We start from the raw sequence: 22,581 nt of genomic DNA, 5'->3' as shown, positions 1-22,581 counted from the left end.
TTGGTCGGCAGGATTGTAACCCTGTGCTGCTACTTCTACTCCTCAGCATCCTCCTGCTCTTCAGCAACTCGTAAATTCACAATTGTGTTTTGGTCTGGCCAGGTGAGTGCATGGCTTCCTCTCTGAATCCAGCAGGATTCGTGCACAGCAGCAGAAACGCTCGCCTGTCTGTCCCGACCGTGAGAGAAGGTGTAGGTGTCAGAACATCAAAGAAGAGGGAAGATCCAGGTTATGTTTTCTTTAATGAAATTCAGATAGTTAAAACAATGAACAAAAAACAAAAAGAGCCTTGTTTTCCTAGCAGTGTGTGCATCCGTGCTCGCAGCTGTGAAGCCTTCAGATATTTGAACAGGCAGACCTTTATATTCTGCGACTCGTTGAGTCACAAGTTGAGGTTGCAAGGCATGCCCAGCCAGCACTTTGCCAAGTGACACAAGTATTTGTCTCAAGTCCAATCCAGCTGCTGTCGGATTGGCAACGTGCAAAATCCTAGTAAACAAGCCCATCGGCCTGCCACTGAAACATTTCTGGCAGTTGAATTTTTTCCGAAAACCAAGGACATGGTTTGATGTAGTAATCTTCCCCATCAAAGAAAGGAAAAAAGAAAAGACAGCAAAAATGTGTGAATTACCTGCCCATCCAAATAGAGGATGAGCCTTATGTCCTTTTCACAGAATTGTCTGTTCTCAACACTTCTTAGGGGCAAACTCGTAGCCTTCCTTGGAGATGGCTTAATTGAGTGGAGAGGGAGTAACGCAGGATGGCAGGGATGCTCTCTCCTTGCAGCAAGTCAGTCTCTCCCGTTTGCCTGTCCTGAAGTTCATTTATATTTATAGATGCCTTGTGAGTGTTCTTTTCCCATATACAGATCATGGAATGAGCTTTCTTTTTCTTTCTGTCTCTAATCCCGTCTCCTCAGTTCAGCTTCCCACGTGTTTCTCTTCTGCAAAACTTGCTGTCTCCCCCCAGATGGGAGGTTGAGGGTGATCGAAAGAAAACAGTGGAAAATGAACATATGTTTAGCTATTGAATCTCACATAAACATCCATATTAGTTCAGTGTTTTCTCCCGTGAGTGATTGCTCTGGGGTGTGGGAAGATGTTTTCCTTGGGAGAGCTCTACCAGGGTCTGCGTGGCTCTGTGGGGTGGAACTGAGAAGCTTTTGTAGCCATACTACCCAACCGGGGAAACTGAGGCTGATGAGTGAGGGACTCAGCCTTCTTCTCATGGCTCTTCTGTGGTAGTCGCTAGCTTAATGTAAGTGAATTCAGGAGAACTGAGATTTTCTGGTTTTGCAGTTGTGGGTTACATCCTTCAGGAGAACAGATTTGCTGGGTGAATGTAAAAAACCTTCTGTGTATCCACCTCTGGTAAGCAGAAGAAACTGTACCTTGGGATCAGAGCTAGGGCACTCAGACTGCTGGAGAGGAGAGGATGCACAGATCACAGCTCTGAAGTTGGCTGCTCGGTGTTTTATTCTACAAATAGTCACTTCCCTGACCCAAGGAAAACCTCTAAGATTCCTCCCCCATGCCAGCATTGTCCTTATCTGCATTCGTATTTCCTGATCGAGCCTTGGATTTGGGGCCCTATAAAATTATGCAGTCATTGTTTCCCCAGGTTTTGCTTCGCATGTTGAAGCAATTGCCTCAGTTAAACTTCAGTGGTGAGTTTCTGTCGTGGCTGGCTTGAATGATTCCAGCACATCCACAGCTGGAACGTGAGGCTCCTCTGGGAGGGAGCTGGAGTAATTATTTTAATGTGCTTCATTTTCTTTCTGATTAGAGCACTGCATATATTTAAATGGCTTTTATAAATAGTAATTTTGTGTTTATACCATCAACCTAAACCCAGAGGACTGCAAATAGCTCTATAGGCTGCGCAGCCTTGCATCTGTGCGTGCCATCCGGAACGTGCCATCCGTTTTCGTGCAGAAGGCGAGTGGAGCTCCACCTGGGGTAAAACGCAGCGAGGGCTCAGTGCAGCAGCTCACAGCAGCATCAGCACTGAGCAGAGAGCAGGTAATGCACGGGGAATGGTGCCGGTATGAATGCAAACACCCAGCTTGGAATTCAACCAGCTCACTGGATTAAATCCTGCTGCTTTTAGGGAAGATGGCATGGGATTTTTAATGGACCTGGTTTACTGTTTTCGATGCGTTAAAGCACAGTGCAGGTGAACCTGCCACGCACTTTTCTGCATATGAAATAATTTTCGAGCCAAGTAATGATGGGGAGCTGGCACCAAATAACATTGCCACTAGCTGGCACCAGCTTTCAGATAATTCCCACAGTCCTGTAAGCGAACTCTCAGCTTTTGGTTTTCCCATCCTGTTTTAACAGCAGTGTGCGGTCATCTGTAGCAGTGCGGAACCGAACAGCGATGCAGGCGTGCAGAAGCTGCCACGAGCCGTTCTGCAGGCACATTAAGCAAGTCCTTCATTAGCCGAGATAGATTCGTAGGAGGCAGGAGATCCTTCAGAAGGGGTACAGGATAAATTTACCACTACACAGAATCAAAAGTGTGGTGTGCTTTCTTATTTATTTATTATTTCGGCTTTGGAAGAGGATTGAGCATGATGTAATGGGGCAGATTTAAACATGTTTTGTTCCATGGACTTTACAATAATAGGATGACTCAAGTCCTTAATTAGAATAAAAAAGCATTACCTCATCGATTAGCCTGCGCCTTTCACCGAGGCACGGGAAATCTTTAATCAGCAGGCCTGGGGAACTGCATGTAGATGAGACAGACTGCTAATGAGGGATGGATTCAGAGGTGCTCTGTTGTTTTTTTGTTCACCTCCTATAACAGAATGGTTTGCTCTGGAAGAAGCTGTCTGAGGGGTGACTGTGTGCTCTGTTTAAATCGAGATGGGAGACTTGCTTGTCTTTTCATCTGATGCTGTCAGATCCCTAAATCAGCAGACTTAATAAAACCATTGTTCCCTTTTCCCCACGGACCTGCTGCAGAAATTTCTGTCTTGGTTTCAGAGGATCAAAGAACTAGCTTTTGGAAAACCATTTCTGGAAGCAGTCTGTAAAACTTTGCCAAAAATGCATGAATTATCCATTGTAGCTACAGGCTGGTACTACTTAACACACCTGGGGGATCACAGCCTCTTGCTCCTACCCTTTGCAGCATTTGGCCAGATCTGGAGTCATGTGAAGTGCCAGCAAAAGGAGGAATGTCCTTAAGGATAGACACACATCTGGGACTCTGCAGCTCTTTATTCTGCTCTTGAGTTTCTCAGGTCACATCTCAGTTACGTTACTTGAAAAGTTTACTCTCTCCGTTATCCCTTTGGTAGAAGGAACAGAACTGATTTCATAGCTCTGCCTGGGGAAAAGTTCACCTCTGCACAGAAACGTGACATTCAGATTGCTGTTAATAGGAATTATCATCAGTGTGATAATAAGGATTTCTATTGCATTAAATAATTTTGGGGTAAGACCCAAAAGCCTTTACTTACTTGCTACCCAAAGTAAGCTGGCCACCTCCAGTCCACACCCAGAGCAAGCTGGCTACATCCAAACCAGAAACGGCCCTGAGCCTGTAGTGATCCTTAAACTATGTCCAGGCATTATCTGGGGGAGCAATAATTCCCAAAACTTGCAGGACAGACATCGTGTGCCAAGGCGTTTTTGCAGCAAGTTTGCAGCCTGGCCCCTGGGGTCAGCCTCTGGGGCCAGCCCTGGTGTCTCAGCTGGCTTGGAAAAGGGCTTGGCTTGGGTTTTTGCTAGTATAGGCAATTTCCTGAGGTCTGCTCTCTGAACCATGATTTTCTGTAATAACTGCTACTGCCTTGGCATGGCACACAAACTGGTCAGAGTGGCTCGAATGGAAGATTTCCAAGCCTCTTCTCTGCCTTGCTTTATTGCTTTTTGTCCATAATCGCATCTGAGGCATTTTTGAAGGCATCATTAAGCACAAAACACAATGTCTTGCCCTCAAAACCACCTTACAACATTATCTAGACCCATTTGCTAAAGATGTCTCATTTTTCATCAGCGTGATGGGTGATCTGCCAGCATTGGCTGTTCCTGTGTATGACAATCTTGTCCTGGAAACTTGTTTCTCCGTCATCCATCTTCCTCGGCTTGGTTATGAGTGACAGAGGCATGGCACCAGTGTTCCTGTAATACACTAAAAAAAAAAAAGCAAGCATAAGCAAAAAAGGCTCCTGAGGGCTGACCCTCCCTTCCTCCCTCAGGGGCTCTTCCAGCAACCCCCTAACTAATCGGAGTTGTTTTTATTTGCTCAGCCCTGCTGCCAAGAGACAAGGGCAGTGCCATGCAAGGCAGGATGCTCGGATGGGAAGGAGAAGCATGCGGTCCAGAGCTGCTGGCCAAGGTCTCGGGGGAATTAGTTTCAATTCTCTGTTTCAAAGACATCCTGTTTAGGCTGTAGGCTGCTCACTTCTGGTTTTTGGAACCTCGTTTTGTTCTCAATCTGTGAACAAAAGATCGTCAGCGTTCGCTGCTGCAGAGAGGTGCAGTGAGAGTAAGCTCTGAAAGGCTGCGAGGTGTTTGGGGGCTGTCCCAAAATGTTGCAGCCTGCTGGTAACAAGCCCCTGGGAGGTGGTGGGAGATGTAAGGAGACGTCGGATCCTTCACTCTTCCTGCCTCGTGGAGGAGCTGGCTGTGTTTGCAGGGCGCCTGCCAGCTGTTGGCAGCACAGTGCCATTGCTCGAGGGAGGGGAGGCTCCGTGCTGCTGCTGTGCACTGTAAGGAGATGTTACCGATGGGTGATAGGTAAGATGCCAAGGGATTCTTGAACCCCATGGACAAATAGACAGCGTGGTGAAGGACAGGCTCCCTCTGCTCTCTGCTTATCAGTTCTGGGAGGGGCAGCCACACAGGACACCTTCCCAGGCTGTTTCCAAAAGGCAACGTGGAGAAGACTGCATGAGGTTTATCTCCATCCACAGTCCTCTGGCAATATCTGATCCAAGCTTTGCACCTTCAAACACCACCACGTGCCTTCTTTCTATGCTCAAGGCATGTCAAGCACCCTCCATCTCAGGCTGTCGCTTCGCAGGGCTCTAGCAGAACCCTCCTATTATTTCAGGCATCTCAAAACCATCTGAAAACCAGATGTAGAATAACAATTACAGGGGTGCTGCACAGAGAAGGGGAAGACCCAACGCGAAGAGGATACAGCACTGCCCTAGCCCTGTGCATGTATGTGCTGCCTCCTCTGTTCATGGCATCTCTGCTGCGGATTTCTGCTGGCTTCGAGCTCCTTCCCTTCCTCGGGGAGATCCCAGGCAGGTAGCAGTGTCCTCCTTGGGGGCAGAAGGGAGACGGGTGGGCCGTGCAGAGTGGCTCGGTGAGGGGCACCAGGCAGCCCCAGCAGTCAGCACTGGGCATCGTGGCAGTGTGTGCTGTATCATATGGCTGCAGCCACACTGGTCCCATGGCCTTGGTTCTCTCTCCTAGCCATGTGGCATGTGAAAGGTCAGCTGTAGTATTTTTCCTTATGAACCCAGGCCCTGAAATGGCTTGGGGATGTGTTTTCCGTATGAAATCATCATTCTTTCCACCAGCATTGCCACAGCCATTGTAACAGCGGGGAGTGGGAGCGTAAAACATGGTGCAGTTATTTGTAATTGCTGCTCCCCTGCTGTCACCAGCATTGTTTTATCGCTTTCCCACTAGTTCCCTCCTCCTGACACAGATCACTGATATAAATTCTGCTTCCCCTGTGTATTCAATGAAAGATTCCCCTTGCCCAACTCCAGTTCATTTCCCACATCTTGACAACTTACTGTTTTAATTATACCAGGTGCTCCCCAGATGTAAATATACTCATATACTAATATAATTTGAGTCCAGTCAGGATTCGTGAGACAGCAAACTGGCCCAAAAGATGAAGTTACTTGCCCAGGCTCACACCGTGAACCAACAGCAGCTAATCCTCCATGAGAAGAGCTCTCCATGAGGTCTCGTATAGCCTGGGATTTGAAAACACGAGACGTTTACCAGCGTTTCTACCCAAAGCTCTGTTCTCTCTTCCATTTTCTCTCTGGCATCCCTCGCAGTGCCTGGATCTTCAGCATTTCAAATGCTGCTGGCCCCAAGGGAGGCAGCTGGCGGTAGCACATCATCAGGTAGTTAATGGGAGCGAGGAGCAGCGCCGGTAATGAATCAGTGGGGTGGAGCCGCAGGCTCACATCACTGGTGCAGAGTAATAATTCCCAGGGGGATGAGATGATAGTTGGAGGCCGCACCGAGATCATCCAGCTGCAGTCTCTGAAAAGTGCTGGGGGAGTAGCAAGCGGCGCTCCGGGTGAGCAGAGCCCAGGGATTTTTGTCAGTAGGAGCAGAATGATTTGGGTTATGCTTTTAGAGCGCTGCCGTGGCTGTTAAGTAACAGCAGCGCTGAGCTGGATCTCCTGCATCTCATGGAGAGGCTCCTGCTTTCTTTTGCTTTCAGCTGGGTGTTCGTGGGCTGCTTGCATCTGTCAGGTTTCTGTGATCCAGGCTGACCTCGCCGTGCTTCCCAGGCCAACCCATCCACCCCACCTGGCAGGCAGCTGCTGTGAGCACCGAGTTGGGCGCTCAGCCCCTGAAATCACTGATGCTGCAAAAGCCCGTGTGCTGAGAAGTCAGGCCAGTTACCGATAAAAACGTAAACAGGAATCCAATTAAAAAAATAACAGAGGACTACGTCAGCTATTTTTCTGCTTGCAGCAGAAAGAAGCCCCTTGGCAGCTGCCTCTGCAGAGCCTCAGGTGCCTTGCTGAGGAGGGAGAGGTCTGTGTCTGCCCGCTCCCCGGTGTGCCTGCTCCTGCAGTCTGACCTCCAGCAGCGTCTGCAACAGCACAAGTAAAATTTGCTTCGTGCAGTAGGTGTATCTGTGGCCTGGGGAACATTTCACCCAGGGTAATTTTATCTTACCTCTGTTTAAAACAAAACAAAACACCTTTAGGCAAGAAAGTCACGTTTCGTTTTTATGGCAGGCATTTTGGTCTCATGATCAGCCGGAGAGGCAGCAGCCGGAGCACAGGGTTGCATCCCCAACAGCAGTGTCATTTAGCTCTGACAATGCCTCGCTGTGCCCTTCTCTATTTCACTCCCCGTGGAGCCAGCTCCGCATTGTGGTGAGAGGTTTGTTTCTCCATGGTGTGGAAGGCAGAGCAGCACGGAGAAAGAAGTGACCTCTGTGAACAGCAGGATGGCAGGGGGGCCGCCTGGGGGGGAAGACAATGGAAAAGCAGGCTCAGCCCCATCTTCCTTCCTCGGGCTCTGTCATCAGCCAGTGGAGATGCTGCTCCTTCACAGCAGTCTGCCTTTGAGCTCAAATCCTGCTTGGCTGCTGCCGGAGCCTGCTCACTGCTTGGGTCACCAGTCCTCCGGCTTTTCATGAGCCCTCTAAATGTAGTGTGACAGGTATGTCACAATTTTTTGCGCCTGACACTTTTTTTTTGTGCCTTGAACATCATTTGAGGTTCATTAGAGGTTTTCATAGGTTGAGGGTTGGACTCTGCAGGTACCAGGCAAAAAAAAGGAGGGTGCCCTTCACACAGTTATGCATGGAGACTCTGGGACTAGAGAGGCCAGAGGTTTTTAGAAGTGAACAAACATCCTCTTTTGTCATGTTATCTATTTGGGCTTCTCTGTCCACAGGCAGATTAAAACGAGATTTGTGCCTGCAGTCTTGTGTTCTTGTACCACTTCTGCTTTTGGATGCAGTGAGGAGGGCATTCTCTTGAGGCAGCAGCACAAGGGAAGTTGTCTCCTGCTGAGGAACACGATACGAGGCTGGGAGGCTGTCAGGCAGAGGTGGCAGGAGATGCCAGCATTCTGTTTGCCAGGAAATGAAGATCAGGTAACATGAAACTAAACCTTTGCAAAGCAGACAGAGAATAGCCACAGGCTGCTTGTCCTTGGGAGGAGGCCCCAAGGTCTTGCGGATCCTGCTGATTGGAGTTGGGAATGCCCAACACTTCTGGAAGTGCAGCATCATTTACTCACATGTTCAGTGCTTTTTAGAAATTACTAAAATATGTCCAACAAGAAGCTCCAGTGGTATACTTGTGTGTGAATTGGCTTTTTTCAGCATTTCAGTGTTGAAGAAACCACTCACTTCTCCAAAGCAATTGTTGTTTGCATTTGTCACTTGTACTTGCTACTTTTAAGAATTCTCATCACAATGTTTAAGGTAATTGTTGTTCTAAATTCAGAGACCTTTAAGTGTCCCAGCAATCTTATTCCAGAAATTTGACATCCTGTGGAAATTCAAATATAAAAGAAAGGGGCTGAGTGTAGAGGTTTCCAGTATGACCACTGGTTATCACCCAAACTGTGTATGCTTTCATTACCATAAAGTCCCTATTTCTGGTGCCCTTTTTTTTGTATTTTCTCCTGAATCTGTTGAGCATGTGACAGACACATGCTCACTAGCCAGTTTTTTTCATGCCCTCTTCATTTCAGCTCAGTTGACTTTGACTGTAAAGCTGCTCAGGACATTTTGTGAAAAACGTCTCATAAAGGGACAGTGCTGACCGGTTGATTTCATTACAGTTGTCCTATTCACATTCCTGTCAAGTGGCACATGTTGTTGCTGAGTTGTACAGCGGGTAGATAGACCCCTTCAGAGGTGTGCAGCAGAGAACTTGCCCACAGAGTTCCTGCCTTAGGACGTACAGACCTGTAGCAATTATTAAATAGTGGAAGAGAATGAATTTTTTTGTTGTTGCGGTGTATTTTTTTTAGGGTCAAAATATAGATCTAGGGCCAATTCCTGGAAGTAACTCCATTTGCTTGGACAGGGACCTTAAAGGAAATAGACCAAGGATTAACATTTGGTAGACTAGGTTAAGTCCAAACTGTTCTTCCTAATTTTTTCCTTATAAAGCTTCCTGTCTCCAGAAAGATTTTATATTTATTTAACATTTAACATGTGTTTTGTCTTTATAGAAAACTAACTTGTAAACGCGCTTGTTTATTTTTGGTGGTCAGCAATTATAGCTGGTTATCATTTTCGATCAGCTTCAAACTCTTCCTTTTCTCTTCCTTTGCTAACTTGCCTATTGTTTTTTATGCTTAATTTCGTCTTCTTTTCTCTTTCCCCTCCCTTCTGTTTTCCTCCTTGTCCATTGCAGCTTCCTGTTTTCCCCTTCACTTGCAGCCTGTGGTCTTTTTCAAAAGCAGAATTTGACCAACAATAGTAAACTTTAGAATTAAAGCAGAAAAAGAAGAGACCAGCATAGAGGAGTGGAGGGTACATGATGCAGATGAGGGGAGAAGAGGCCTGAAGATGACCAGGAGGCCTGGAGCAAGTGCAACGCTGCAGATCCTGGAGATGGAGCAAGAAAGTTCCTGATACTGGCCCGAAATTTGGAGAAATGGGTTGAGGACAGATGAAAAAGAGACAGGGTGATCCCGGGCAGAAATTACAAGGACTTGGCACAGGGAAAAGAGAAGGTGCTCCAGGAAAGGGAAGCAGAGCAATAATCAATGCTTTTCTTCTCTTATCAATTTGAAATCGAGTCCTACCACGAACACAAATAGAGAAAAAGAGTTAGAGACATAAAAAAAGATGGTATATGCCAAGCCCCAATGCCGATTCTTGCCTGGTCACTCTTGTAACAATCCATAGACTGCACAGCAAGACATGAGATTCTCTCACCCTCATTCCAAGACAGCAGTGAAGAGCTAACCAAAAAGAAAGCCTTCTGGTTTCATCCCTCCTAGCTCGATGCATCTGAGTGCCTCAGTTAGACATAGAGATATCTCAGGCTCACTCTCTGCAGAGAAACAGATACCTGCAATGCTGCAGTGAGCTCCCTGTCCGCAGAAGATGGGTGATAGTGCTTTCGTTGTCCTGGGCCTGTTTTGGAAGAAAAAGGTGGGAAGCCTCAGGACCTCGATACCTGGGTAAGGTACCATTAATAACCAGTCCTGTAGTGTCATAAAAAACCCAACAGCATGATTCTGGCAAGTCTCCAGCAGCTGAATGCTCTTTTAATTACTCACTGGCTACATCTGATTATATGCCTTTCTTTGCCTTTACCCAGCATCAGGGAGATGCTCATCAGCCCCGTGCTTCTTTGTGGTGCAGTTTCCTAACACTGGCTTTATTTTTAGCACTCTGTAACCTCCCTGAAGTTCTAAAACGTGTTGAGTAGTTACATCGAGGGTGCGGAAAGATGTTTGGCTATCTTTTCCAAAACATGTTAGTGCATGTTATCTGGTGTTGCATATTTGAAAACATGCATCATTAACATGGGTATTAGAAAAAGAGATACTTCCCTGTCATCAGAAACCCTGAAGGTACCATTCTGCTTCTTTGCAGATAAAGCCCCAAATACTAGTGAGTAGTTCTGGATTTTTTGCGGCATAATTGGCTCTGTTGACAGCCACTTTATTATTGCTGTCTTGTTCTGAACCAGTGTCCTTGCTGTGGTTTCATTTGTGCATGGTTATATTTTGAAACTTGTTTTTTGGTTGTCCTTAACTTGTTTCAACAAGTCGCGCATTCTGGTTTAGTCTGCAAGATCAAATGAAAATGATAACAAAACTACACACTAAAAAGCTGTACACTGAACAGAAGTTGTCAGTCTGTGCTCTTGTTGTCTGTTTTTGAATTATATTGAAAAAGGATATCATCAGAAAGTTTAAGGACAGATTTAAAAAAATGCTTGGCTTCCTTTTTGAAGAATAGGTACTCCTGAGTGCTGTGCCCTTGGAAAGATCTCTCCACAAAAGCGGGTCCCTAGATGGGAGCTGAAGTCTTAAAAATGTAGTCCTTCAGGCTTTCTTTCCATCTGTTGCTCTGTTGGAACAATAGTCCAAGGCTAACCTAATCCAGGGGATGGAGCAGAGGAAACTTCGTCTGCAATTTAATGCTCTTCTTCCAAATGATTTCTGCTAGGACATTTACTCCATCTATTATACATTATCTTATTTTGGGATATGCCAGGGCCAGTTAAAACACTGTAAGTTACTGTGATGCCTCTGGAAAAAGAGATGACTGTGTGAGGTAAAATATCCCTGCAGCCAGCACTTGTCACGGTTGCTTAATGCTCAGCAGCCAGGCTGTGCTGGGCCGACTGGCTGAGACTTTCTCTTCTGCATCCCTTGCCCAGAGCGGATGAGAATGACCCCTTTTGTCCTGTCTGGTGTTATCAGGCAGCTTTGGAAAATGAGCACTGTTGAATGAAAAGAAAGCGGCAGATGACATTTTGTTTTCTGCAGGAACTAGTGTATAGGATCTTTGTTTTTCAGAAACGGTTTGCAAGAAGATGTGCTAATATTGCTGCTATTTTAGCAGTCGTTCTTTTGTTTGAGCCTGAACGTAGATGTGTGGGAGCTGCGGTGCCTGTTCCTATTGCTGAGCTCTTTCCTTGTAAAATTTCATGGATTCCTAAGACGTGAGCACGTATATTCTGCGTAAGTCTTTTTTTATGTTACTGTAACATTCCTTTCCTGGAGCATAATCTTATTCCTGTAAAAATAAATGGTCAGATTTTCAGAATAAAGAGTTTAGAAAATTTTTGTCTGCGTACTGAGATTACTCTGAATGTACAGAAGAAGTATACAGGGTAGTTAGTGTAAGTATTTATTACAACTGTTTTAACCCCGTAGTGAGTATGGGTTGGGGACTCCTGCCTGTACAGCAGACACGCAGTGCTCCAGAGCTCTTTGATTTACGCTGTGTGTCACCAAGTGGTAGGTGTGAAGGTCCAACATTTCAAAGCTCAGCGATCGCACACGGAGCGTCTTAGTCATCCCTGTTGCTGTTTTTGCAGCTGACCAGAAAACTTCTGCATTATTGATGTGCCAGTGAGACAGGGAGGCTGCCAAACGAGTGACCTACATTGTGTCTGTAAACAATAACAGGAGAACCACGCTCACAAAATGGGGTAGGTTTGGACGTGGGTGTCTCCCGGGTGCAGGGTTTTGTTGGCACTTTCATGAGTGACCTGAGAACCATTTGGGAGCCAGCAACCTCAGCCTTCAAGTGCCCCAGTAACCTGACTAGCAACCAGCAGATTCATACTCCCTAATTTTAGGTCGTCTAGTTTTGGTCCGTGTCAGTTCAGAGGCTAGTCTTTATTTACATTTATTTATGAGACAGCTTGGCTCCTTTTGGTCTCAGAGCAGAAGACTGTGGTGTTTCTGGAACCACTCTTGCAGTGCTTTGCAGGAAGGCAGGGAGTTCAGCTGGGTAAGGAGGGATGGCTCCAGAAATCTCTTCAGCTGAACGAAGGACACATCAGCTTTAGGGCTGGTTTAGTTTTCATTTTTTTTTTTTTTTAATTTACTGGAGCAATGTTTCCAAGGTTCACTTATTTCAGCAATGGAGAAATAGCAGTGGCAAGGGTCATTTTATGCCAGCTGGATGCAGGTAGTTTCAAAATGTCAGATGCCAAGGTTGTGAGTATGATGAATGAGGAAGGGGCTAATGAAGAGCAGGGCTTGAGTACAGTAATACTTCAGAAGAGTAAATGTTCTTGCATTTCTGTCCTCCCAAAGACCTCTGCATCTCTGCACCGGCCTCCTGCACCCTAGCACATCATGATCATCAAATTAACTATCCTTGCATGCCTACCAGCAGGTAGTTTCACTGTCTGCTCAGGTCCCTGGTCCCCTGCTTGTGGGGATGTGGCAGGAATAGAAAGATTGGGGTTGAGCGGGCAGGCAGAGCTACCTCTGTCAGCACACGGTCTGGCCAGCTGAAGCTGATTGTGAAACCAGAACCTCAGACAGACACCGAAACTTCTCACACACCCTTTCTCATCTGTTAACCTCTGCTCGGCAGCGCACAGCCTGGGCTGGCACAGCTAAATACAGAACCGTGGGAATCCTGTTCCCCGGCTGGAGACTGACCTCAGCAGAGTCCCAGCACGGATATGTACGGAATGGCTTGGCTCTCCAGCCCTGGCTTCCTTAGAAGGGCACTGAGGGGAAGTGACTTGAAGGCAGAAAAACAACTTCTTCGTGTTCCTACTGGTAGTAGAGCCCTGTGGGTTTGGCCCTGCGCCCTGTAAGTGCCAATGGAGTCCCCTGGCAAAATAGAAAGCAAGACAGTGTAAATGGGCTGGTTTGATGGCTAGACTAAACAGAGGGTTGTTACTAAGGCCTTGCAGTTCACTTCATTTTGGGTCATGTGTTATTCTTTATGATGCTGTTTTATGGTTCTCTTCCCTTTCCTTGATGTTTCCCACCATTCTGATACACTTTCCTGCAAATAGTTGAGCTCACGATTAGTAAACTTCTTGGTAACTTCACTGGGATAGAGAGCTGTTTGGAAATGCACTGGCTCATGTGTAAGTACCTGTGGCATAAGAGGCTGTCATGCATCAGGAGAGCTGTTGTAGCTCTCTGGATGGACAAGGAATCTTATCAAAGACATTTTGGCACTTTGCAGGTTAGCAAATCATCATTTTGGCACTCTGCAAATCCTCATCAATATTGTCATTGATTTCAAAGACTACATTACAAGGCATGGATTCTGAAAATAAAGGTTCTTCCTTCCCTAGTAGATTGGATTCTTTTAATCTACTAATTCTATTTTTGATCAATTTGCCAACTCTATACGACTCGATCTCACTGTTCTTCTGCTTCTATTTTTCTGTATAATCACTCTCATTTTTTACCTTTTCTTTTGATGCCAAGGCTCATTTGAGTGATAGATTTCTTACCACAGTTAATAAAGCAATAATTTTAAGTTTGTGTAGAAATCCCCAGTGAAATCTATCTGGCTTGTAGGTGTTATTACTATAGATTTTGTAAGTTTTTTGGAAGAAAGCTTTTTTACCACTGCTTTAGTTAGAAACGGGGCCTTGGAGCCAACCTTTCAAGAGTAGCTCAGGCTCCAAAGTCACTCAAGGCATATCCATAATGAATATAAATGCAAAAAAAAACGCTTTTTGTGTTGTAAATAAGTCAGCAAGCTGTCACTGACAACTACCGATATCTTTAGTATATTGAATAGGCTGTGTTAAGGCTGTACTTAAGTTCTACATGAGGCTCGCTCCTAGGCCTCTGAAGTGCGGCCTTCCCTGTTGCCAAGAGACGCAGTGGTGGTAGCAAGGTAATAAATGTCATCTGTAGGTTCTCTTTTCTTGATAATAAGCTTGTGGAAGTAACTGGACTCCACTCTTTGCATGCAGCTGTATTCAGAAGAGGACTTTGCAAGGTTCTTTAACGGAGCTGGAATGTACATGTAATCTTTTGACCCTAGTTCGTAGTTTGATGACTATGGCATGTTAAGTGCTGATAATTGGGTTTGCTCTAGGCTGAAACCTGACCTGTTCTCAGCAAAGGAGAAGATGAGATGTTTTATTGTAAGAGGCACTCAAAGGGGATACCTTAGAAATGTTAGGGTCATGTCTGCTAGGAGTAGAGATCCCTGAAATATGGGAAATTCTTGGGAATTCATGCTGTCCTGAGGCATTATATTTCAGCGTAGTTTGAATTGGACTTTTCATCTAAAGGCTTTGTCCTGTTCTCAAAATTTTCTTTTTTATGCAGTCTTGTTGCCTTATAACTCATGCTGCCCTACTGTGAAAGCTGCCTTGTAGCTTCAGCTTGTGGAATATAACTCTTCGATAAGAGCATAAGACACATGCTTTTCACTCTTGTCCTATGGAGATGTCTCTTCCTATTGAGTAGAGAAGAAGATTAAAAGTTAACTTTGTCTCACTGACAAACTTACATAAGACTAAATTTAGAGGAAGTTAATGCTACCCTTGCTTTGAGAAGATAGTGATGTTTGTAAATTCTGCAAATAGCAGTCTGTCCAAAAAAAGTGTCCTCCAAACACTGCTTGCTTCAGCTTAAAGGTAAGGTGCACTCTCTGTCATCTCTTCTCTGAGGAGGATGAGGGTGTTCTGATAAAGTAACTAACACTGCTATGAAAGGAGCATGCAGCAATCAAAAACAGCTGTGATCACTGGCTAAGTAATGGAGCCAAAGTGACTTTTAAAAACCTGTCCAAAGGGAACAGTGCAGTGTCCAACCTGCACTTTATTTCTCAAGCCCTCCCCATTCTGTCTGACTTTAACAGCATTGCTGGAGCTGCTGGTCTTGCTTGTTTTATGCTTTCTGTGTGGTAAAATTGCTTCAGACAAATGTGATTGGGTGGCAGTTTTCACAGTATATCATTGTTAGCCCTGATCTTTGTGTTTCAGTTGTTTTCCTTGATAATACTCACGAACTTACGAACTCAGTTAGAGTATGTCAGGCCAATAATCCATCCAGCTCAATATCCCGTTTCTGCCAGTGACTAACAGATGAGTATGTACCTTTCTCTAATACTTTCCCAGCCTCCATCTATTTTCAGCATATGGAACTTTCTTAGACATAAATCTTTCTTGTTAAATGAAGAATTGCAGCTGATTTTCTTGTCTCTTATGTTTTTAGAACTAAAAAAACAAAGAAGGCATCTGCTCCTCCAGCCAAGGAAGAGAAGCACAAATTAACCATTTTTGAAGAAGAAGTAGATCCAGATGAAGGACTGTTTGGACCAGAAAAAGATTTCTCATCAATTGGTTCCAGGAAGAAGATGAAAGAGAGTAATTATCTATATTTGTATATACACAGTTTGTTTTATCTAAAGCATATGTATAATTGAGCATTTAAAATATAGTGATACAGAGTGTACAGGTTAGATGGGAATGTTAAGGCACATCTTCAGCTGGGGCAGAATCATTTAGACAATAAATATGACCTGTAGTTGCCCTAGCTGTTGACTATTGACGTTTTGGGTTTGGGTATGTGAGTCGTTGGGAGCTGGCTATCCCACACACACTCATGGCAATGGCAAGAGTAATGTGACCTATTTTGGGGTGCAAGAAGAAAAGCAGATATTCCAAGTCCTGAGAGCACAGCATATTACTGATGTGTTTCCTGGTACTTGGTGAATTGGAAATCCTTGTATAAAAGGAATTGTCTACCTGATCTTTTTTTCAGCCTCATATACAGATTCCCTAGGTATTGTTTTGTGTCGTACGATTTAACTACAGCTTTTACTGTTTTCCCTTTCTAGATCTGAAATTATTTGAAGATCCAGACCTTGGTGGAGTGGTAAGATTGGGTGACTCACTACTGCTGCCAGCTGCCTGTGAGAATAAGGAACATGCGCTGAACATAAGTCCTGAGGAGGACACCGAGGAACTGCTGAGGTACTCATCTCAAATCTGTCCTGCAATATGAAAGCCACCTGAGGGGGGAGTTAATTAGACCTCAGAAGAGGTCAAATCTTGGAAACCGAAGACATTATAAAGGAAATCAGGAAGACCCTTTGAAAAAAGTAGGGTGCAAGGTATTATTATGTGACTCCAAAGGAAGGGTCTTGAAGGCCCAAGGCATGCCATCTAGTTTCCATTCTCTAACATGACATTTCTGCTTTTCATAGAGGGTAAAAACTGACCTCCAGTATGAAAAATGAGAAACCAAGGCAGGGATACCCAGAAACAAGGAGGAATTCAGCTTTAGTGATCTGAAATCAGTGACTCCTCTCTTGCCCCAAGAGGAATGATTTTCTGCTGGTGGCTTACAGACCTCCATGCCCACTTCTAGGAAGAATCCTATGCACAACACAACAGCTGCAAAGGACTCTTCTTAAAATCTCTGTCACACTGTATTTAATTTTTAATCTAGTGGACCAGGGGGCTGTAGCTCATAGTTACAGGAAGGAATAATGTACTTGCTCTTACACCCCTTGTTAGTGTAGTGGTGAAACATATTACATCATGTTTTATTCCTGACATTGCTCTCACAAAGCTAGTTTGCCTGCACATTGGTGTAGGCAATCCTTCAAGACATCAAGCAGGGCACTAATGCTCAGGAAGACCAGCACCACCAGGGAATCTTTGCTACAATAAAGAGTCAAATTTACACCTTCTGGTTCTCATACTGGCATCTGAATGACAAGGCTAACCTATTTCAAGCACCAGTGCTTGCCAGCTAAGTCCTGTTAGGATGTATGATTTCAACAGCAGGTACTAAACCCAAGGGAGAGAATCAGAGGGTGGCATCCTCTCCTGAAGCAGATAGTTTTGCAGCTATTACTTTTTCCCCATGTAAAAGTGCTACCTATCTCAGCAGTAATAACTGGCTTAATTTAAACGGAGGTTAAATTGGGCTGGTGCCATCTCACATTACATCCTGACAGCCCACCTGATGTTTATAAAAGCTGATGGGGCAGAACATGACCTGATTTAGTGTTGCAGTACACTGGGAGCAAACATGTATGTGCTTGCAGTATTTTCATGTCTGCTTTCTCCTTTGCTAGCCATCTCAGAATGCACTGTTTGATTCAGATCATTCATATGGCTGGAAGTGCCTGTTTTAATGCAGTCCTTGTATTATTATTCACTAGTGGAGAGTGTTTCTCCAACTGTCTTGTTAATGTCCTTTGAATTACACGTTTTCTCTTCCTCTGTGGTGGAGAAAGGTCTCTGAAGTCTGCTCTGAGACCAATAGACTATAGTTTTAGATCAGTTTGGAGTCATCATCGTTAGCAGCACACCCGGATGGTAATGGACATAGTGGGAAAAGATTCCATTTCTTTTAAATTCAACTAGTTTTAATTTATTCTTGAATTGTCCCAATGCTTTCAGTAGTTGGCAAGTCAAGATCCAGTTGGAAATGAATGCGCGTACTGAAGCAGAAAATTGTGCCAGCGATCTCATGGGAAAGTTACTACAGAAATCCAGAGGCAATTCCTGGCTGTGCCAGAGGCACAGGCAAATATGTCAGGATCTGTTGGTCTCTTTAGGTGCCTAACACCTTCTGAAATCCCTCTGATAAGCCTAACTCACAGAGTTATCTGCACATCATAGAGAGCTGGTGGACTGAATAGCAACATGATTGGATGCAAAGGAAAGGCTGTTGAAGGGGAGGAATAGGAGAGAGAGTGATGTTTTAACCTAGTAGAACACTTCACCTTACCTATATTCATAACAGTCACCTCAAGTAACTGCAGCTGAACTTTCCCAAGTGGTTATACACAATGCAGTTTGTCTTCTGTTCAGATGGATGCCTTAGCAGAACTATCAGGTCTCATAAATGTAAAGGCAATATTTGAATCATCTATTACCTTCCCTCCACACTGGTGTTAAATGTTCTCGCAGGGCAGTGCCACAGTCTTCTGCAGGCAGTGACCCTCTGTGGTGAGATGATATGCTCAAAGTGAGCAGAACCGTGCGCTCTCACTGCTATGGAAGCTTCAGCAGATCTTTAGGCCTAAGAGTAAATTTTGCCTATGCCCTGCAGATGTCACAATCCCTCTCCTATCTGAAAGGGGACTAAAGAAATCTCCCCAACTCTCAGATCAAAGTGGGAGCTGTGAAAACCCACTCCTTTAGTGGACTACAGCCAGGTAAGCTGCTCAAGGAAAATTAGCAAAGGTCTTGGTTTCCTGAACATAAACAGTTATATGTACCACACAGAAAATTTGTCTGCAGACATTTTGTCCAGACTGAAGACCAGCCCGAGGTATTATGCACTGGCAAGTCTGTGATAGGTCCAGAAATCTTAAACATGTTCACTTTGCATAGATGAATTAGCTGCATAATGCAGATGTGGTAGCTCTTGACTTACGTAGAGTACATCTGTATGTACCACATGGTCTAATCATGTGGATGTGGTAGATCTGAGAAGTGTTTGCCTGACTGGTCAACTGTTCAGCTGAACACAAGCTGGCAGCGTGCCCAGGTGGCCAAGAAGGCCAATGCCATCCTGGTTTGTAACAGGAATAGTGTAGCCAGCAGGACCAGGGAGGTGATCATCCCCCTGCACTCTGCTCTGGTGAGGCCGCACCTCAAGTGCTGTGTTCAGCTTTGGGCCCCTCAGTACAAGAAGGACATCGAGGCCCTGGAGCATGTCCAGAGCAGGGCTACGAAGCTGGTGAAGGGCCTGGAGCACAAGTCCTGTGAGGAGCGGCTGAAGGCACTGGGGGTGTTTAGTCTGGAGAAGAGGAGGCTCAGGGCAGACCTCATTGCTCTCTACAGCTACCTGAAAGGAAGGTGTGGGGAGCTGGGGGTTGGCTTCTTCTCACTGCTAACTAGTGATAGGACTAGAGGAAATGGCCTCAAATTGCACCAGGGGAGGTTCAGGTTGGAAATGAGACATTTCTTCTCACAAAGAGCAGTCAGGCACTGGGACGGGTTGCCCAGGGAGGTGGTGGAGCCACCATCCCTGGGGGTGTTCAAGGAAAGGTTGGACGTGGTACTTAGGGACATGGTTTAGTGGGTGACATTGGTGGTAGGGGGATGGTTGGACCTGATGATCTTGGAGGTGTTTTCCAACTTTAATGATTCTATGATACTGGAAAATGCACTTTCCAGTGAACCACAGGTAGAGATAGGAGAGCACTGCATGAAGCAGAAAAGGGCAGAACCTTCTCCTTGCAAAGCAGAGATGGGAAAACGATGATGTTCAGAGCAGAACATGGGAGCAATCTAGTCCTTTTTAATCAGAACACAGGAGCAATCACGTCCTTTGTGACCTGTGTGGTAGCTGAGCAGTTGCAGCAGTAGCAGTCCTCCAGCACTGTCAGCACAGCAGTGACTTGTAACTCTCGAGGAGACAAAATGAGTCTGCAAAACGTGCGTGGGTTCTGCATGTCATAACATAACGAAGAAAAAAGTATGACAAATGTGCTCATTGCAAATGGAAGACTATGGTCTCTCTGGATACCTGCTCAAATAAAATGGGAATTAGTATTTTAAGTAGAAACACTCATTTTAACAAGTGTTGAACTTTAAGAAAGACCAAATACATCATACGTGTAATGAAAGGTTTCTTTTTATGGCAAAAATGCCCACTTCCATTCAAATATCTTCCCTCTTCCTGTCCATTGACCAGCCTCTAGCAGTTCCTTCTTGACCTACCAACAAATATCAAGTGATGGTGATGGAGAAATTAGGTGAGCTACCTCACTCAGTGTAGAAGCAGCCACTCTTTCCTACCCCTGGGTCTGGCATACTACTTTAGTGAGGTACATGCACTTACATGTCCCTCTGGAACGTGTGGAAGAAAGATACATTTCTGTGGTAGGAAACAGCAAGGTCAAGTCTCAATGTATTGCCTTCAGGAAAAAAAAAGAGCATGTCACACTCCTCCTTCAAAAAATGTGCTTTGTGAAAGAGACAAGAGGTAACCAAGTCTTTTTGGCTCATCGCTTCCATACAGGGATACAAAGAAACCCAGGCACCTCCAAGAAGTCAGGTCTGATTGCTTTCAGCTCTTCCACAAGGTGGCCCATGGCAGTGAAATCCAGCAATAACTTACCAACCCTTTCTTAGATTGCCCTTGGAAAAGGATTTAGGACTAGGCTTCTGTTTTCTCCTCTCAATTTCCTTGGCCGTGTCACACCATAATGATTCCTTCTGGATGCATTCAGCCTTTTACCAACATTCTCAAAGCTCTTCCTCAGGTCTGATTTCCATTTAATCTAGTGATAGAAGTCAACTGCTGCCGAAATCAGTATCCTGAAAACTCTCACATCATGGATTCTCATGCCATCTTATTTTCCCATCTCTGTCTACCCAGTGGCCACAGATGTGCAAATTAAGTTTTCATGCAGCAGCACTGCAGTCAACCTCTTCTGCCTCATTAATCTAAATCACGCCTGCCTGGTGTGATGGATCAGGCAGGTTTTTGTGGAAAACCAATGCTAGAATTGATCCTGTGAACGTTGCAGCAGCTCTGTGGCCAGAATTACATAAATTACCACACATCCCAGCCTGAAATAATTATCACAGTTGTCTGAGCAGCCTTTTAGGACAGATTTAATTAGCCTCACCTTTGATAATGAATAGGGAGTCAAGATAGAAGGAAGCAGCTGTCAGCATAAGATTTGTCTTTTTTTCCAGTGCTGAGAAGAGTGTCAGCAGTTCTGCTGCAGTGTGGTGGTACACCTGGCATTTTCTTACTTAGGCTTACACTGACCTGTGCTGCTGGTGTTGAAAGGAGCAGTCCAGCTCTTACTTTTGTGCTACAGCATCCTCATCCTTTCCTTGCCCATTAAAGATGATTTTTGTCTGTATTTATAGGCTGTTCTGTATTTACAGCTACGAGCTGTGCCGTCAGGGATACAAGTGATGACCCTTACAGGAGCACGATGTTGTTAGAGGATGAAGCTGTTTATGAAACCGCATCCTAACAATGGCCATTTCCAACCACCGCTCAGTCTGCATAGCTTCCTGAGCAGGTTTTTCAGCTTCAGGTTTGCCAAGAAACTGCTGCCAACCTTGAAGTGAAAAAAGTGTGTGTGCTCTTCATTCAGCAGGCCACTGGTGGCAGCTGAATTCAAAGAGCAACACAGACCTTAAGGCTAGCCAGAAGTCAGATGGGACACCACCTCCAGCACCGTATGATGAGAAATATTTTTTCCCTGTCCAAAGGATATGAGAGCAGAGTATGAGAAGAGCTTTGAGAGGCTCTAGAGGGTTTACATCTAGATCTTTTGGACAGAGGGTTGTTTGGGTGGTGGACAGGTGGTAGAGGATGTTGCAACAAGTGAGTCAGAAATTTCTGACCACTCCAGGGCAGTTTCCATGGCTTGTTGTGACCTGACAGTGGGGAAAGAAACATGATATGGCAGCAGTAGCTTTCAGTAAACAAATAAATAACTTTTTTTTTTTCTTTTAATTTTTGATGGGTTTTCTTTGCTGCCCAACAGCATTTTCCATGATGGTTTTCAAACACTTATTTTGTTGATTTCATTTTTCCTGTGATGTGTAATGATGCTACTTACAAATAGTGGAAGAGCTACAAAGTAAATGTGGCCAACACAACAAAAAAGGTGGAAAACGTTAATTCTTGCTCCACTCTTGGTTACATGTATGGGTTGCATGGAATAAAGGGTGATCTAGATTTGTAGTCTCTCTTATTCTAAATCCTTTTGCTAGCCTTGAGAATCACCAGATTTCAAACATCTTGCCCCAGGGCACTTGATTTTTCGACAGCCATCTTCAGCCAGCAGGACAAAAACTGCCTGCTCTCCCCTGCCTAAATTATGCCATTGCCTGATGATAAGGGAACTTTCTAGTGAAGCAACAGAGAAGTTCGAACTTCTTTAGGATGCGAAAAAAATGGAACCAGCTCTCTGGTTCAAATTGTGAAAACTGATTTGTCTCCTTTCCCGGGTGAGTGACCAAACCAGTAGGCTGTTAGCTCAGAGGGCTTCTTGTGGGCATACAGATGTAAGACTTACGAGGACTAATGAGCCCATTCTCTGGCCCTAGGCCAAGCAGCACCATCAGGCTACATCATGTTATTAGGCTCACTGGCTCTGGAACTGTGTGCAGCTGCTGCTGGGAATGGTCTCCATCCCATGCCAGCTCCTGAGTTGTGCCTGGGAGCTTTTTGGATGAGGGGTAATCTAACACAAACCAAAGCTGTGCAGACTCTCATGTTCCAGTGTCTTGACATATTTCCTGGCACTGTTTAAACCAGCATGAACTTACCTGGAGTGGACTGCAGGGGAAGGCAGGAGCAGACAGGGAGATACCTCCTACAGCATCTCTGTAACTTCCATCAGCTCCGTTAGACGTCACACTCTCTCGATTGACCATACCACAAGTGCTGGGCAGCAAAGGCTTTTCCCAAGTCATAT

At 45.1% G+C, this 22,581-nt stretch overlaps 1 protein-coding gene across 3 annotated transcripts in view; it reads left to right on the top strand.

Moving 5' to 3' along the window:
- The window catches only part of HS1BP3 (HCLS1 binding protein 3), a 71,942-nt gene that overhangs the window by 21,746 nt on the left and 27,615 nt on the right, over nucleotides 1–22,581 (top strand). For 2 of the 3 annotated variants that reach the window (XM_038176433.2, XM_027455305.3), the window contains exons 5-6: nucleotides 15,378–15,529; nucleotides 16,003–16,138. In XM_038176433.2, the coding sequence (XP_038032361.2) occupies nucleotides 15,378–15,529; nucleotides 16,003–16,138 (288 nt within the window). Of the gene's footprint in view, nucleotides 1–15,377; nucleotides 15,530–16,002; nucleotides 16,139–21,016; nucleotides 21,081–22,581 lie in introns of those variants that run through there. The other variant, XM_027455306.3, reaches the window with a different exon arrangement.

Source organism: Anas platyrhynchos, chromosome 3 (genome assembly GCF_047663525.1).
Source record: "Anas platyrhynchos isolate ZD024472 breed Pekin duck chromosome 3, IASCAAS_PekinDuck_T2T, whole genome shotgun sequence".
Taxonomy (NCBI): domain Eukaryota; kingdom Metazoa; phylum Chordata; class Aves; order Anseriformes; family Anatidae; genus Anas; species Anas platyrhynchos.
This window is presented reverse-complemented; position numbering and strand designations above follow the sequence as displayed.